The sequence below is a fragment of the Aplysia californica genome, unplaced genomic scaffold (assembly GCF_000002075.1).
Source record: "Aplysia californica isolate F4 #8 unplaced genomic scaffold, AplCal3.0 scaffold00339, whole genome shotgun sequence".
NCBI classification, from domain to species: Eukaryota; Metazoa; Mollusca; class Gastropoda; order Aplysiida; family Aplysiidae; genus Aplysia; species Aplysia californica.
Genome location: NW_004797609.1, coordinates 549688 through 566004, shown reverse-complemented (window position 1 = coordinate 566004; position 16317 = coordinate 549688). Strand labels below are relative to the sequence as shown.

The following is a 16317-nucleotide window of genomic DNA, read 5'->3' as shown; positions in this document are numbered from 1 at the left end:
GAGAGAGAGAGAGAGAGAGAGAGAGAGAGAGTACACCATGTCGACGGGTCCATTTTAAAAATCCATGTACTCTCATTCGAGCGCATCTCATCTGCATATAATTAACTTACATTTTTTAAAGCGCACCCGTTAAATTGAAATGTCGAATCGGAGATAGTTGTGAGGGTGGGAGTGGGAAGAGGAGGGGGTATATCGGCCACGTAAAAAAAATTATAACGTCCAATAATGCAGACGAGTTGCTCGAAAAAAGCGTCGTCTTTTCTATTGCTTCATGCAACAGCAATGGTTGCGAGGTTTATCCATGTCGTTATTTCTTTGCGCCTTAACCATTCAGCAAGCTCTTTACTTGGCCTTTATACAGTTGATAACGTCTTAGAAATAAGATAGCGCAGACCGAAAATAATATTAGCTTTCTACTCTCACGATATTTTGGGGTCATTTGATACGAATAGATCAAATTTGTTTTGAAGTTATGCTTTTCCAAGTTCTCCCAATTCATTTTATAACTACACATTTCAGATGCATTTTGAATTATCGCTGCCTTAGAATTACTAAGTTCTGTTTGGTCAGTTCCTAGTTTTGAGAAATTTGACTTCAAAGATTTTTGAGTTTTTCAACATGTCAAGCTTTTTCGAATGCTTTTCTTTGAATATCTTGATAACAAATCTGAATAATCTTACAAATTTACCAGAACAGATAGAACATTTGGTTTTGATCTCATGGTCTTTTAGCAATTCAAACCGGCCAAAAATTTCAAATATTTCTTTGTAATTCTGAGGTAGCGATTAGAGTTTACTTGGAAAAGATTTTTGCTATTTTGGGCTCAACACCTACCAAGAGAAATTTGCTGAAATGTGATTGTGAAAAAGGTATAACTTCTTGTGTCATCATTTAGCCCTTTGTTCTTGCGCGAGACACGTTATGAACTGAAAGAAACAATATATAGAAAGAGAGAAGGGAGAGAGAGAAAGTGATAGAGAGAAATAGAGAGAGAGGGGGAGAGAGGGAGAGAGGGAGACAGAGAGAAAGAGGAAGAGATAGAGAGCGATGGAGAAAGAGAAAAAAGACAGCGCGAGAGAGACCCGGGTATGAGCAGGGGGTAGGGGGCATACAAACGGACAAACCGAATCAAACAAACAGCTACACAGAAAGAACAACATTAGTAAACATGAAGACAGTCTTAAAAAACCCAGAAGGTTTATCTTTCTTTCAGATCGCTTCGATTGCTGTAAACAGTGTCAATTCTGTCTCAGGGCCTTGACAGACGAGATGCAAGAAATAGCAGCAGTAATTACTGTACAGTCTAGTGATACTCTGTAGACAATGGGAGCCGTTACTGCCGGTGCATTTCTACCATTATAATAGTTGTGTTTTTTCTTGCTCCTCATTCAACACGACAATACTCCCAGTGCAACCATGTCTTCTAATCATGAAACAGATCGTTTGATTTTGGAAATAAAGAGCAGAAACATCATTTGGGACAACACAAGTAAGGAATATTAAAACACATCTTTTTAAAAAAATGATCCTTGGATAGATGTATGCCTAGCACTCAGACCAGATATTGATGCAAGTGATGCAGTGAAAAAACAGATACGTAAGCATCGTTTCCATTTTATTTAACTGAAATTTTCTTTGTGGCTTTCTTTTTTTAAAGATTCTTCTAATCACCATGACCAAAGCCACTCTGACTTTTTGATCGTCCTTGTTGAACTGAGCAGTAGCGTTGAATGTCGCCCCTTGTGGCTGCCATACAAAACTTTGCGACATTTTCTGTGCAGAATTTTCTGCGCGACAAGTGTAGCCCTCAATACTCATGGCTTTTTCTCCCCTCCCCAGACTTGTCGGCCGGACTTATCAGCGTGCTCACAGACATCGTGTGGAAGAACACCATCGACTGGCGGGCGGGTCAGGTGGGCTGCAAGATCGTGCGCTACAGCCAAGGCGTGGTCACCTATGCCTCAACCTACGCCCTGGTAGCTCTAAGCTTTGACCGTCTCAACGCCATAGCCAGGCCTCTTAGCTTCAGCGGGGACAGTGAGTGCTTTGTTTGTTTGTTTGTTTGTTTGTGGGGTGTTTTTTATGTGTGTTATTGTGTTGTTGTTGTTTTTTTTGGGTTTTTTTGGGGGGAGTGTTTTACGGCGCTCGCAACTGCATAAGGTCATGAGCGCGCGAAACACATCAAAACATTTTCAGTTGGTAGGTAATTTTAAATTCAGCCCAGGTGGCGGCCGAAGCCTACTCTTATCGATTTTAGACCACCAAGGGATCTTTAATGCGCGCAACTTGCACACGGGACCTCCGAGATTTTTAGCCCTTGTCCGAGAAGGATAGGTTTACATCTTTCCAACCATAAGATCAGGGGAGTGGCTGAAAGACAGCAGTAGGAAGGAGGCGAAGAGTAGCTGTAGAAAGGCTGTAGAAAGAGTCAGGAGCCGAGAGGAGGGGGCAAAAGAGGTGAGGGCAGAAAGTGGAAGCGAAAGTAGATGACGGAACATTGCTAGAGAGCAGAAAAGGAGGTGAAAGGAGTCTATTGTTTTTTAGAAGAAAAATTTCCGTCGCTATCCGGATTCGAATGAGAGGCGAACACCTTGACCTCTAGATCACGAGAGCCCCCCTTAATTTGCTTTGTTAGAGGGGTTTTTTCACCCTACAATACGCAGAGAAGTGGGAAGACCTTGAATGACATCAAGCATCTAGTCCAGGATAGAGAAAAAGGGAAAGTGATAGTTCGTGGCCTATATCCTGATCTAGGCAGAGAAAAGTAATGATGATGAGACACAGAAGAGGCATAATATTTTGAAGAAGGGTGTGAAAAAACGGTGAAATGGTATGTAGGTTTAACGCCCCTATTAACGCTGTTAGGTTATTTAAAGAGGAGGGACCTCCGAGTTTTATGTCCTTAACTGAAAGGACCGAATCAAGAGGGACATTTGTGTAATGTGTCTTTCCCAATGACACAACGTCGGACCGAGCTGGGGCCCGAATCCCCAAACCAGCTATCTCACGATTACTAGTCCGGTAGCCTAACCACTAGGCTACAGACACCAGGTAGAAAAAGGGGGTGGGGGTAGGAGAGAAGATAACGCTGGAGCATCAAGATGAACTGCCGTGTTGAGTATCCCAAGTTGTAAACTGTTTTCCAGTTGTGTTTACGACCACTTTTGTTGTGTGGTCGATTAGACTGTCGGTCACTCATTGGTTACGCCTTATCAGGGCCATAAAAACCGAAGTCACGCTTTTTATTTTTTACAAAACTATAATGTTCTCTCTCTCTTCTCTCCTTCTCCCTATCTCCTTCTCTTTCTTTTTCATTTTCTGTCTGTCTGTCTGTCTGTCTGTCTGTCTCTCTCTCTCTCTCTCTCTCTCTTTCTCTCTCTCTCTCTCTCTCTCTCTCTCTCTCTCTCTCTCTCTCTCTCTCTCTGCTCTCACTAGATTTGTTTACTCTCATAGATGAAGACTGGAAGACGGATAGACAGACAGCAGAAGTATAGATTGAGAGTCATAGAGATGGAGACAGAGAGTGTCTGAGAGAGATCAAGAGAGAGATCAAGAGAGAGAGAATGATGGAGAGAGGAAGGGGAGGGAGAGAGAGATAGGTAGAGAGAGAGAGCAAAATAGAGAGAGAGAGAGGGAGAGAGAAAGAGAGAGAGAGAGAGAGAGAGAGAGAGAGAGAGAGAGAGAGAGAGAACAATTTTGATACACAGATACATTGCTGTGCAGACAGAAACTGTTTCATAGATAACATAAGAGTTCGGTCTTTTCTGTTGTTGTTATTTAAGTTGTTTGAACTCATGAGCAGGCAAGGATTAGGTTCGGCTCTCTCTCGTGTGATTTAATACCCAAGAAGCCACAAACAGATCATTCTGAAGGTGAAATGCTGGGCTACGGCATGGCTTTAGCAATCTTTAGGAATGCAGGACATCAGACGAAGTACCCTTAAACTGGCGTCGATACTTATGAATATGCAATGCTTAAAGAGTTGTCTGAGGCTAATGGGTTGTCATCTTTTTCCTCCAAGTACGATGTCGAAGGTATAGATTATGACATCGTCCATTATGGACGACAGATAGCCCGCAAAATGACAAGGAAGCTTAATGCCGCCCACGCTCCCCCCTCTCCTCCCTCCCTACCCCTCATCCCTACTCGCAAGAGGCTCTGTTTGGTGGCGCTTTGCTTGAAGACGTTGCCCAAAAAGGCCCCTTAAGTAGCAAGACTATTTTATTTTTAATAACTGCGACTTATTATCGGTTACTCTCTTTGGTTTGCGTTAGCACGCTATTGGCATGAGTTCATGTCCAACAAAGCGAAGATATTTCATTGAGTATCTTTAATATTGGTTGTTCTCTCCGGCCTACATTGGCGATGGCAGAAATGGAGAAAGCAAGTGGGTGGTTGACGGGTGCTCTGGTGTGGTTTGTTCCTTCTTTTCTAGCAAACATAATAGTAATATATTGTTGTGATCTCTCCTCCCTCTTTTTGTGTTTGCTATTCTCTTGTAACACCTCTAACCTTAGGCACATATAAGATCTAATTACGTTGCAAGTGCAGTAAAACGCTCACTGAACCAAATGGAGAATGTAGCTTATGCCCTAAATAATCTGAATTATGTCATTGAGATTTTAAAAATTACACCAAAAGACGGATCCAGCAAAGAAAAAAATAACCTTAAAGGCACCATTACTACGATCCCTGGCACGTGCGTGGATACTCATTTCAAAGTCCGGAGGCGGGGGAGGTTCTTGTGGCCTATAGGTTAAGGTGTTCACCTCCCATTCAAAGGTCCCCGGTTCGAATCCGCGTAGCGACGGAAAAAAATGTTCTTCTTTAAAATAATTAATCTCATTTTACCTCCTGTCCTGCTTTCTAGCATTGTTCTGTCGTCTGCTTTTGTCTCCACTTTTTGCCTGCACCCCTCACCTCTTTTGCCCCCTCCTCTGGGATCCTGACTCTTTCTGAAGCCTTTTTGTTGCCAATCCTTGGCTCCTTCTTACTGATGTCTTTCTGCCACACCCCTGATCTTATGGTAGGCAAGATTTACATCTAGCCTTCTCAGACAAGGGCGAAAAATCTCGGAGATCCCGTGTGCACGTTGTGCACGTTAAAGATCCCTTGGTGGTCTAAAATCCTTAAAAGTAGGCTTCGGCCGTCAACCGGGCAGAATTCAAAATTTCTTACCAACTGAAAATGTTTAATGTGTCCCGCGCGCTCATATGACCTAATGCAGGTGCATGTGCCATAAAGCACCAACCCCAAAAAGTCAATGGTTCAGTCCAGTTTGCAGAAATACAATGAGGCTGTACACCTGTTTTCAAGACCCTTAAAGTGAACTAAACTTACACTTAGGCGATCGACTTCCATCTGCACAACTGGGTCCATTATCGTACACCTTCAGTCATATCGCACGTTGGTTTCATGTCTCCAGAGTTCGTCACTTGCTGGTTCCATCTCTCAATGCATTTCATGCGAAGCTCACTACCGCAAAAAACCCACACAATTTCATAGACATTATTACCATAATATCCTGATTTGATCATACATAAGATTATACTTGTCATCATTCAGCTGCATAACTGGGGGTTAACAGATTATGTGTTTGTTATTCATCAACAGGGACTGTAACACCTCAGCCATTTGCATGCACCAACCTCCCAAACGAAGTTATAACATCACACAACACATAAAACTGTTTCGTGCTATACACTCTTTCTTACCGATGACTCAGTCAATCGTGGAGAAAAATGAAAAATAAGTCTTAGCATTCAAGTTTTAACCCATATTTGGAAATGACCTGCGTTTGTCTCGTATGCCGATGACCCTAATTTTAACCCCCCACACTCAAAAAAGAAACAAAAACATGATAGGGACAGCTGGCTCATTAATACTGTGCCGGTATTAAACAATTTTTTTTTTACTTCGAAGGAAGTAAATACTGCGGTCTTCATTATGGAATAACGTGTAAAAAGGATGCTAAGATATAAATTGTAAAAACCAAACCAATTTTGTTTTGGTTTACCTCGTAAAGAAGAGCGCTCTGGGTAGCCTAAGAATGAGCGACGAAGAGGAAGGGCGGGGCTGAAAAGGGGCGGGGAGGGGGGAGGGCGAAAAAAAAATCAAGTAAGAGGTCGAAATTCTAAGTCCTGATAACTTCATCACTTCGTCATCTAAACAGATTTTCGCGTCACGACTTTCGAGACGACGTACACTTAATGGAATAATGAGGTTTAGGACTGCCTGGTGTGTTAGTTATAAGAATAGTATAAAAATGATTATATCCACAATCGCAGTGGAATCAGGCGCTCGTCAATTTTTGAGCTTAGAGCGTTACTAGTATCATCTTAAACCTTGTTCATTTGTCGAGCAATCAATAAAAAATAATCTATTATCTTCCATTCAAGTCGTGGTATTTCAGATTGAAAGAGGTAAGGGATCCCTGGTTTCAGAAGTGAAATTTGCGAGAAAATAGCTGCCAAGGTTTTTTGCCCTCCAAAGCTTGAAAGTCCTTGGAAACAGTAAATTTAGAGTTTGGGGGTTTTAAATCAAAGATGTTCAGGAAAATCCATCAAGCAATGCGTTTTTTAAACTGGCATAAAAGGTGTTGAGCCTAAAAATAAAAATGCAAAGCGTCTGATTTCACAACGATGCCTCATATATAATGCTATAGCCTTCTGGCAAGAGAAAAATGTACCCCTGCTCACTATCAGAGCCCGTATGTGTTATTCGATATAAGACTTTTTGCTCCCGTAAACAATACCGGCATGGTCTTAATGAGCCTGCTGTCCCTATCATGTTTTTGTTGTTGCTGTTGCTGTTGTTGTTCGTGTTGTTCTTGTTGTTGTTGGTGGTGGTGATGGTGGTGGTGATGTTGTTGTTCTTGTTGTTGTTGGTGTTGTTGTTGCTAATTTTGTTAATGACACTTTGGTTTCTCGGAGCTCCGGTTTTGGGTTTTCTACCAAGCACAATGAGGCGACAGTAGCAGAGTTATCTTCTGTTCCCTTGTTATTTTGTTTGTTTTTAATGCAGGTGTTTATACCCCACATTGACTCAATTTAGATTAGTGTTTAGGAGGAGGGCTATGACCCCAACATGGGCTGAGAAGGATACATAATAATATAATTAAACTGTATTCACTTCTCTCTTTGGAAGTCCTACACATTCGCATTTTTGCCAGTTCTAAATTCATTCATAACCTATTATTAATTAATTTCTGTCTCACCAGAAGTTGCCATATCGTTACATACATAATATGTCTTAAGAATAATAACAGCTGCAGAGATTTCTACCTAATCTATAATATACTTTGTTTTTAATATATCTAGCAAAATATTCACAATATTAGACCCAATGCAAGTCTTTTTTTCCCCCACTCTATAACTACTGAAGCTACAACGACTTTGAAACGAAAGCGTCATGTTTTAATGAAAACGATAAAAGCCTCTTGAAGACCCAAACTCTTTGAATGGTTTTACGCAAACGGCAGGTAGATATGTTTTCCTTTCTTTGAATGCCTAAACCCTAACTATCAAAACACAGTCGGGAGTAAACGGCTTATAATGTCCAATTGAGTTGCCTCAAAAACAATAGATTCTGTAATGAGTTTATCTAATCTGCACCCGCATCAGAACAATAATTTTATTTATTTGGATCAATTAAGAGGCGGGGAGAAGGCAGTGGGACTATTCCTTTGATCCTGAGAGCACTGGGAGAAGATCGAAATAATGACATGGAAACATTTTATTATTATTTTTCTTAAAATACTACACCAAGTCATTTAGAGGTTTAGCTGTAAAAAATGCCGGTCGATCACAAAACCGTAATGTGTCTAGAAGAACCTTTGCCAACCCAATACGGGGGGAGAATTGAACATACGTCACTGCTATTTTGGGATATTCGCCCTCTGAGAGAAATAATGACTTCCCGTTTGTTTTTATTGGTCTTTGATGCTTCCCAGCTTGGAATACGCTTTGCTTTGGACTGTTTCCCATGTCTTGCAGTGTTGTGATGATGACTTTTTTGTCAGGAAATGTTGGTTACATTGAGTGGATGGTAAGAATGAATGACATGCCTTATGCAGTGTAGACCTATTTCTCATCCGTTTTTTAAAGTACCTTTGATGCCTTTTCTTTTCTTGTGCGTTGACCCCCAGACTGATAACAAATTAACACTTCTGTTCTCTTCGATGGTCTATTGCCCATTCACAAGTTCATAATGGATGAATACGATACTAACAATCACCGTGTCATTTGTAGCCCTGTATTTCATTTTTCATTAGTTTTCTTGTTCTAACAGCTGTTTCTATGTCCCTGCATTCAAAACGAAAATGGTTGCGTGAGAGCTGAAAATACCATATAAGGTCCTGATAATTTTTGTACTTCGGGGTTGGTACTTACGTCATGGCATTTGTTTAAAGTTATAGCTTATAGTGCCTTGCTATGAGCCCACTTGCCTTATCACAGTCATGGCTTCAAAATACTCACAATTTTAAAAACACATATTTCATACGCATCTGACATTAATTCATGATAATCCTCATCATTTGACCAGTACAAATTTTTTCCGTATGGGAAATGTCTATTTTAAATTATTTTTTTGCTTTTGTTTTTTTCGAACGGAATTTTGAAAATTTCAAATTGTTGTGCAAAGCTAAAGAAAGATATCTGAAAGTCAAGACTGTCATTGAGGGGAAAAACCATAGCACAAAGAAAAGTCCAATTAGCAGGCACAATGGAAAAATCGTTTGCATCCATTAAGAACGGAAAGGAAAGGTTTCCCGAACAACCTGTGAATCGCACAGATGGATGCATGCGAACAAAACACCTGGACTCTGAATTGCTTCTTTCTCCTTTTCTGCCAAAAGTGATTTCTTTGTTTGAAGAATAATCGTAATGTCTGTGCACCCACTCTTTTTATTTCTCGCAATTATAGCAAAAGGCTTGGCAAAAGAGAAGGTTCTTGGAACTTAAGGAGTTAAAACCGTCTGCATGTTGTGGCACGCTAGTCACATATTATTTCTGCCAAATGAAAATAAATTGTTAATTGGGGTTGAACGTTCGCCTATAGACATTCTTGAACAGAATAAGGTTTTGTTTGTCAAAGAAGCAAGACGTTTAAGGTTTAAAAGCTGTCTTACTTTTCATTTCCTTATTTTCTGCTCTAAATGTTCAAGGATTGTAATGGACATTTCGACACGTAAATGATTGAGGTGCTTTGAGTAAACCTTTAGCAGCATCCTTTTTTATTTTTTTCTGCGTAAGAAAATTGAATAATCGAATCTGCTTATATCACCGTCCGGTTGGGTAAGTTGTGGCTTATTATGCAAATGTGTCACAACAAAATCAGGGGGAAGAAAGAAAGAAAAAAAAGGATCACGTTTCGGTGGAATAATGTGCTCGTCACTTTTATCACGTTTCGGTGGAATAATGTGCTCGTCACTTTTGGGGGCTTATGGAGTTATTGGTACCATCTGATCTTGAAGCAGGTTCATTTTTCTCGATTTTGATGGAAAACGAGACTCGTGTCTTGAATAAAAGTTGTGATATTTGCGACTGAAGGTGGCAGGTGTCAGAGATAAAATAAGCGAGAAAAAGGCCTTAAAATAATATGGTTGCTTAAAAAATTGAGTGTTCTTGGAATTTACTTTTTATGTGCCTTCAATTAATGTGTTCCAGTAAAAATCCACACAGAAATTAATGTATTTTAAAATGGACATTAAAGGTTATGAGAGAGAAAAAAATACGACAAAATTGACACACAGGCGGGAAGATGCCGGTTGTTCCGCTCTGTGTGCACTATTTACATCGTGAAAGACTCGGTGGTATACGCCAAGCCTGTCCAAACTGTACAGTTACAATGCTGGTCAGAACAGCGGACATGTTAGATAAAAACATCTCCCATTTTCGACCATAACTAACTGTTCCTCTTTCTGAACAAGGAAAAGAGAATTGCTTTTTCACCACAGCACCCATAGATGTAAAAGACACACTCAGGCAAATCTTAATGAAAAGCAATAATCGTGTTCAGATAATGATCATTACTTGTTGTAGCGAAATCGTTGTACTTCAAGACCTTAGGAATTGACAACACTGACATAGCGGTTACTGTAAAAAAATGTTAAAATGGTGCAGATTCAACGCCCCTATCAACATTATTGGGTTATATTAGAGGCAGGACCTTCGAGGGTAACATCCATCACCGAAAGGACCGAGCCGCATGAGACATTTGTGTAAAGTGCCTTTCCCAGGGACACAACGTCGGACCAAGTTGAGGCTCGAACCCCTGAACCCGCAGTCTCACGATTGCCAGTCCGGTAGCCTAACCACTAGGCTACCGACTCCCCTGGTTACTGTCAGAGCTATTGAACTTCAGTGATATCTCTCGAAGGATTGTATTTTTATTCTACGGTTCTGGTGTTGTATACTTTTCAGAGTGTATTATAATTATTAAGCCTTGTTAATGATGTTGTTACCTTCAGCTCTTTGTCCTATTGTGTCAAGACACGATGGGAAAAAGCGGTTTTTTGTTGTTGTTGTTGTTGTTGTTGTTGTTGTTGTTGTTGTTGTTGTTGTTGTAAGTGTTTTACGGCACTCGCAACTCCATAAGGTCACATGAAATTCCGGGAAACATTAAATATTTACAGTTGGTAAGAAATTTAGAATTTTGCCCCATCGTGGCGGAAGCCTACTGTTATCAATTTTGGACCCCCAAGGGATCTTTAACTTGTCGAAACCTGCACACAGGACCTCCGAGATTTTTCGACCTTGTCCGAGAAGGCTAGGTGTACATCTTTCCTACCATAAAACCAGGGATGTGGCTGTGAAGACAGCAGTAAGAAAGATCCAAGGAGTAGCAGTAGAAAGGCACGAGAAAAACTTTAGGAGCCCAGGGGAGGGGGCAAAGGAGGTGAGGGGGTGGGAACAGAAAGTGGAGACGAAAGCAGACGACAGAACATTGCTAGAGAGCAGGAAAAGAAGTGAAAGGAGACAATTTTAGAGAAGAAAAATTTCCGCAGCTATCTGGATTCGAACCCGGGACCTATTGGATGAAAGTCCAACACCTTAAACTCTAGGCCACGAGAGCCCCCATCATCAGGCGTACGTCAGTTTTTGGCATATGAATTTATAGGTATATATATTAAAACCTCTTTATTTCTTTTGCTTCTGGTGAAAAAAAAATGCACCTTGAACACAGATGTCGAGATATTTTTGTGTGAAGTAGTCAGGGGTCTCCTGATGTCAGCCACAGGTAAAATCAACGAGAAAATAGCTCAAAGTTGTGGGGCTTCCAAAGCTTGTGTTGTCCTTAGAAACTACAAATTTGCCTTTTTTAGTTCTTTTGATCATGGTCTTTCAATAATATCCACACAAAGGTATACTTTTAAAAGGACAAAAAAGGTGTGAAGCCTCCCCCCCCCCCCCCGCTCTCCAACTCTCCCCTCCTCCCCCCCCCCCCCCCAAAAAAAAAGAAACACAAAAAAACAAAAGGACAATTGCCAATTGAGCGGAAGAGTGCCCGTTTCATCATTTTGACGAGTGCCTAAGACCACGATGCACACAACCCAATAAATATGAAATTGCGGTAAAGCCACATAGAGTGTTACCAAAGGAATGACTACAAAGACCTGTCGAATGTGTCAAGCAAAAGGAACCAAGATGTGCTTGTAGTTAGCTAAAAAGAAAATAATTTAAAAAGACAGAATATCAAAGACTTTATTTCTTTCCTGGAGGAAGATTTTTAACATGATCGTAGAAGATGCAATATCAAGCCACCCAAATCTACAACCATCATAGACGATAAGTAAAGTGCAAATAGAGCCATTTTCCAACGAATGTCAAGAACATGATGTCATATTGGTGTCATTACTTTTTTTTATTTTCATGACTGATTATTTTCGGACACATTAAATCCGGAATTTACATATCATTCGGCCTTGTGAGAAATACAGGATCAATTGAAATCGATTTCACACTTGTCAAGGCTCTTCTCTCTTCTATCTATCTTCAAAAGAGGATTATGTTCAGATCTCTTACAAGGCCAGCGAAGTCCTTGAAAAAAATCCTGAGTTCATTCTTCTCTCTTTCATCTCTTTCAAATAATGGCTTGTTTCTCTTCTCTCTCTTTCTCTTTTCTCTTTCTCTCTTTCTCTATTTATCCTTCTCTCTCTCTTCCTGTCTCTTTCTCTCTCTTTTCTCTCTCTCTCTCTCTCTTTCTCTCTCTCTTTCCCTGTGTGTATCTACACCCCCCCCCCCAGCCTTTTACAAGGCCACACAAATTTTGGAAAAAATCTTGATTTCATTCTTCTTTCTTTCCAATAATGGCTAGCATTCCTTCTCTCTGTCTCCCTGTATCTCTCTCTCCCTCTCTCTCTCTCTCTCTATCTCTCTCTATCTCTCTCTCTTCCGCTGTATCCCTGTATCTCTCTCCCTGCCCCCTGTGTTAGCCTTTCTGTCTCATGTTTATTATCTCTCTTGCTCTCAACTGCTTTTTTCCTCTCTTCCTTCTCCTGTCTGTTTCAATCCCTTTCCCCAATAACTCTCCTTCTTCTGTTTTTTTTTTAGTCTCTGTAGCCATACAACTGGTACTCAGTTTTATTTATCTCTTTGTAATAATCAAAGACGTGCACGAAACAATATCCCCCCACCCCCCTTTCGGACAAATATTCACTTCAACTGTTCCATTTATTTTCCCGGGTCGTACACATTGGCAATGGTGTTACAAATGTCATTATTATGCACCCACCTATCCACACAACAAACGAGAACGTAACTATTGCATTATTATTGCATGCCTAAACCGTTCCTCGTCATAAACGTTCTCTGTCTCTCTGTTTCTCTCTCTCTCTCTCTCTCTCTCTCTCTCTCTGTATCTCTCTCTCTCTGTATCTCTCTTTGTCTCTATCTCTCTATTTGTCTTTCTGTCTCTCTGTCTCTCTGTCTCTCTGTCTCTCTGTCTCTCTCTCCCTCTCTGTCTCTCTCCCTCTCTCTCTGTCTCTCTGACTCTCTGTCTCTCTCTCTCTTTCTCTCTCTCTTTCTTTCTCTCATACACACACTCTCTCTCTCTCTTTCTCTCTCTCTCTCTCTCTCATAAACACGCACGCACGCACGCACACACACACACACACACACACACACACACACACACACTTCCTCTCTCACTCTTCCTGTCCTCCCATTTCCAAAACCATCCATTATATTCTCTATACTCCGCACCCCAAGCACCACGCTCAAAGAAAATCTCGCTCTTTGAGCTCAGAATTTTCCCGTTTCTATCAAACCAAATTGCTGATGTTCGCTTGCCTAAGCTTGTCTGGACAACACGTTGTTATGGACGCTCGACAAGAACTATCTGGAGACACAAAGGTTGTCTACTATTTCCCGTCAATACCCGCGTCACTGCTTTCGCTTTGTTAGGAAGTACAAACAAGCGTCTCCAATCAATGCATTGTATTATAATATTTTCGCACTAGTTACCAACTTACGGCATAAAAGGAATATTTTGATAAAATAAATATATGAGGCATAATGGTGAAATCATAATGTGCTCGTCAAAAAATAATGAAATCGAAGATATTAACATTTTTCTGGCAAATTTGGTTGAATTTGGTTTTTTAACTCAACACCTATAATATATATTTGAATACACATTTACGTGTGGATTTTACTGAAAAACATTGACTAAAAGCACAAAAAGATGTAATTTTCAGTTTCTAACAACTGACAAGCTTCGAAAATCATCAAACCTTTGCTGTCATTTTCTCGCTATTTTTTTTTATAGAAACGCCAACCTCCGTCATTCGTAAACATCTAGACTTGTTCTCCAAGATAGATGAGTATTTTTCTTTCTTCAAACGACGGGGGAATGAACCCGCTTTAACATAATATATTAAGACCAACAACTCCACATGCTCAAAAATACGAGCGCCTGATTCAACCGCCCTGTGATATAAAGTATATGATATTAATTTATGTCAAGAAGTGAGGATCTTTGGTTCCATTCTCGTCTCAGGCTGATAGAAGGTACAATGTTGCATCTCTTAAAAATGTACTCTACCCTATCTTTCCCCGCAGATTGCAAGATCACGCAGCGGCAGAAATGTACCTCTAAAAACAAAGAAAGGAAAATATAACAGATTTAAAAAAAAAGAATAAGCATCAATGTGTATTGCTCTTTCGAGTATGTATCTATATAACTCTAATGGTCTTGTAATTAAATTCCTGCATATGGTTGAATGATGCATCTGATGTGATATGTACATTTTGTCAACTTTACTTCTCTTTTCATATTAAATTTTAATGAAAGTAATATTATAATTTTAAATTCTATGTATACCTGCATGTGTTTTTACGGTCCTGTGCAGCCAAGAAAAATTTCACTCTGGGATAATAAAGTATTATCTTATCTTATCTTATCTTCCCAAGCTCACCCACTTATAAATGTGAGGTGTGCTGACAAAATGAGTTACTTCTCGCAATCCACAGATGGGGATATTAGCCAAAAATCGACACTAGGGTTAAATTTTTAGAATTTTTTATTGATTTCATGTTGTTTTAAATATAACATGCCTTTTATTATTTCATACTTATAAATTGTAAAAACTCCACCTATAAGTGTGATGTATCAGTTCTATTTCTTTAAAAGGCTTGAATCAGAGAAAGTAACTCATTTTGTCTGCATGCTTCACAAATGTAACTCATTGATCGGTATTGACAGCCACACATCAGATCAACAGCGTTTTAGCACATAAGTGCCTGATGCAATAAATCTAAAAAGAATGGCCCGCCCCAACAGCTGACTACTTAGACGTAGAACGTCAAGGCTAAAACCGGGCCGTGGAAGAAAGGTCATAGAAAAAAAGAGACAAGGAAATAATCGGCAAAAGGTTTTCCTCGTGTAGAAATGGAAAGCACGGCTTTTGATCGCATTGCGAATAGCATGATCATTACATCACATAGGCTGGACAGCTATCGATCCACCTCCACCCCAAACGGCCTCTGAATTCGGACGCGGTACAGAGGGCAAATGACCGCCTGTGTCTACCATAGTCACTGGGAACAGTGCTACTTTTTCTTTCCACATCCTTATTATCGTAATTTTTTCCTCTACTTCTTTTGTACGTCTGTCACTCTTTTGTGAACTACTATTTCTGGGGTGCCTCGATAGTCGAAGCAGACTTTGAGCTGTTGAGGCTAGTGAGGTGAGCAGAGTAAGCTTGATTCTCCGTTGACCTCCACCTCTTGGCGTTCATATAACCTTATACAGTTGCAATCACCATAAACCTTACAAAAACTAAAACAGTCACTTGGAACAGGGATTTGTTCTTCTGAGCCCTGTAAGTCGACACCTGTCACTCTTACTTCCCCAATGCCGACCACGCAAGGCCAGGCGCATGAGCATTTGGCAGAATAGGTTCTTCCCTGTCATCAATACTGCCAAGGGCTGTTTACGTACATTGGGGTTTTTTTCTTCCGAAAAAAAGTATTTTGTTCTTTTAAGAGTACTTTTCAAAGGCTTTCAAAAACAGATTCAGTTATGTTTAATGACATCACGCGGAAACTCAAATCAAATTCAGTTTGAACGAGTATGGGAATGTAAACGAAAACTGAACACTTGTAGTTTCAGTGATTGCGTTTTTAAGAAATTCTGTCTACAAAGACATTTTGCCCATTGGTTTTGCAGTGCCAAGCAGTGCTATAATCGATAGGTGAATCGTTTTCCTCTTTTATGTGAAGTGGGTGACATATCGATCGAGAAGTATATTATAAGGTGCCATTGATTTCAGTTACCAGTTTAAATACCTCAGGGCACAGTGACTCAGGTTAAAGAAAACACTCGATCAAGCGTTGACCATGTTGATAAAACGAGTTGCATTTGACTCGTGCAAGGAAAAGGCATACAGAAAACATGTAATCTCTCTTACCAAGTGGCTACGAGAGATGCATCTACATCCTGCCATCAAACTGGCTATTGGGTATATAATCTTATTTCAGCCTCATGCTCTATCAGAAACTCGATCTACAACTCCAAAGCTTGATTCTTGAATTTGAGAACGGTTCACCTTATTTTTTCGTCCCTTGCCCTCAAACCTTGAGCTTTTTCTCTAAACCCATGGCCTTGTTGTGGGATGGCAACCATGTGTAACGCTTTCAAAACAGTTTACCCTTTCTGAGTAATGCGCCAAACGACCACCAATAGCAGCAGCAGCAGCAGCAGCAGCAGCAACAGCAATAACAACAACAACAGCTACAACAAAAAAACCCAACAACAACAACAGCTACAACAAAAAACAACAACAACTCCAACAATAACAGCACTGACAACACC

General features: G+C 40.3%; 1 protein-coding gene across 2 annotated transcripts in view; it reads left to right on the top strand.

Annotated features, from left to right (window-relative positions):
- LOC101850579 (cardioacceleratory peptide receptor-like) overlaps positions 1 to 16317 on the top strand; it is a 232803-nt gene that overhangs the window by 163082 nt on the left and 53404 nt on the right. For both annotated transcript variants that reach the window (XM_035970926.1, XM_005102768.3), the window contains exon 5: positions 1840 to 2037. In XM_035970926.1, coding sequence (XP_035826819.1) covers positions 1840 to 2037 — 198 coding nt within the window. The remainder of the gene's footprint in view (positions 1 to 1839; positions 2038 to 16317) is intronic.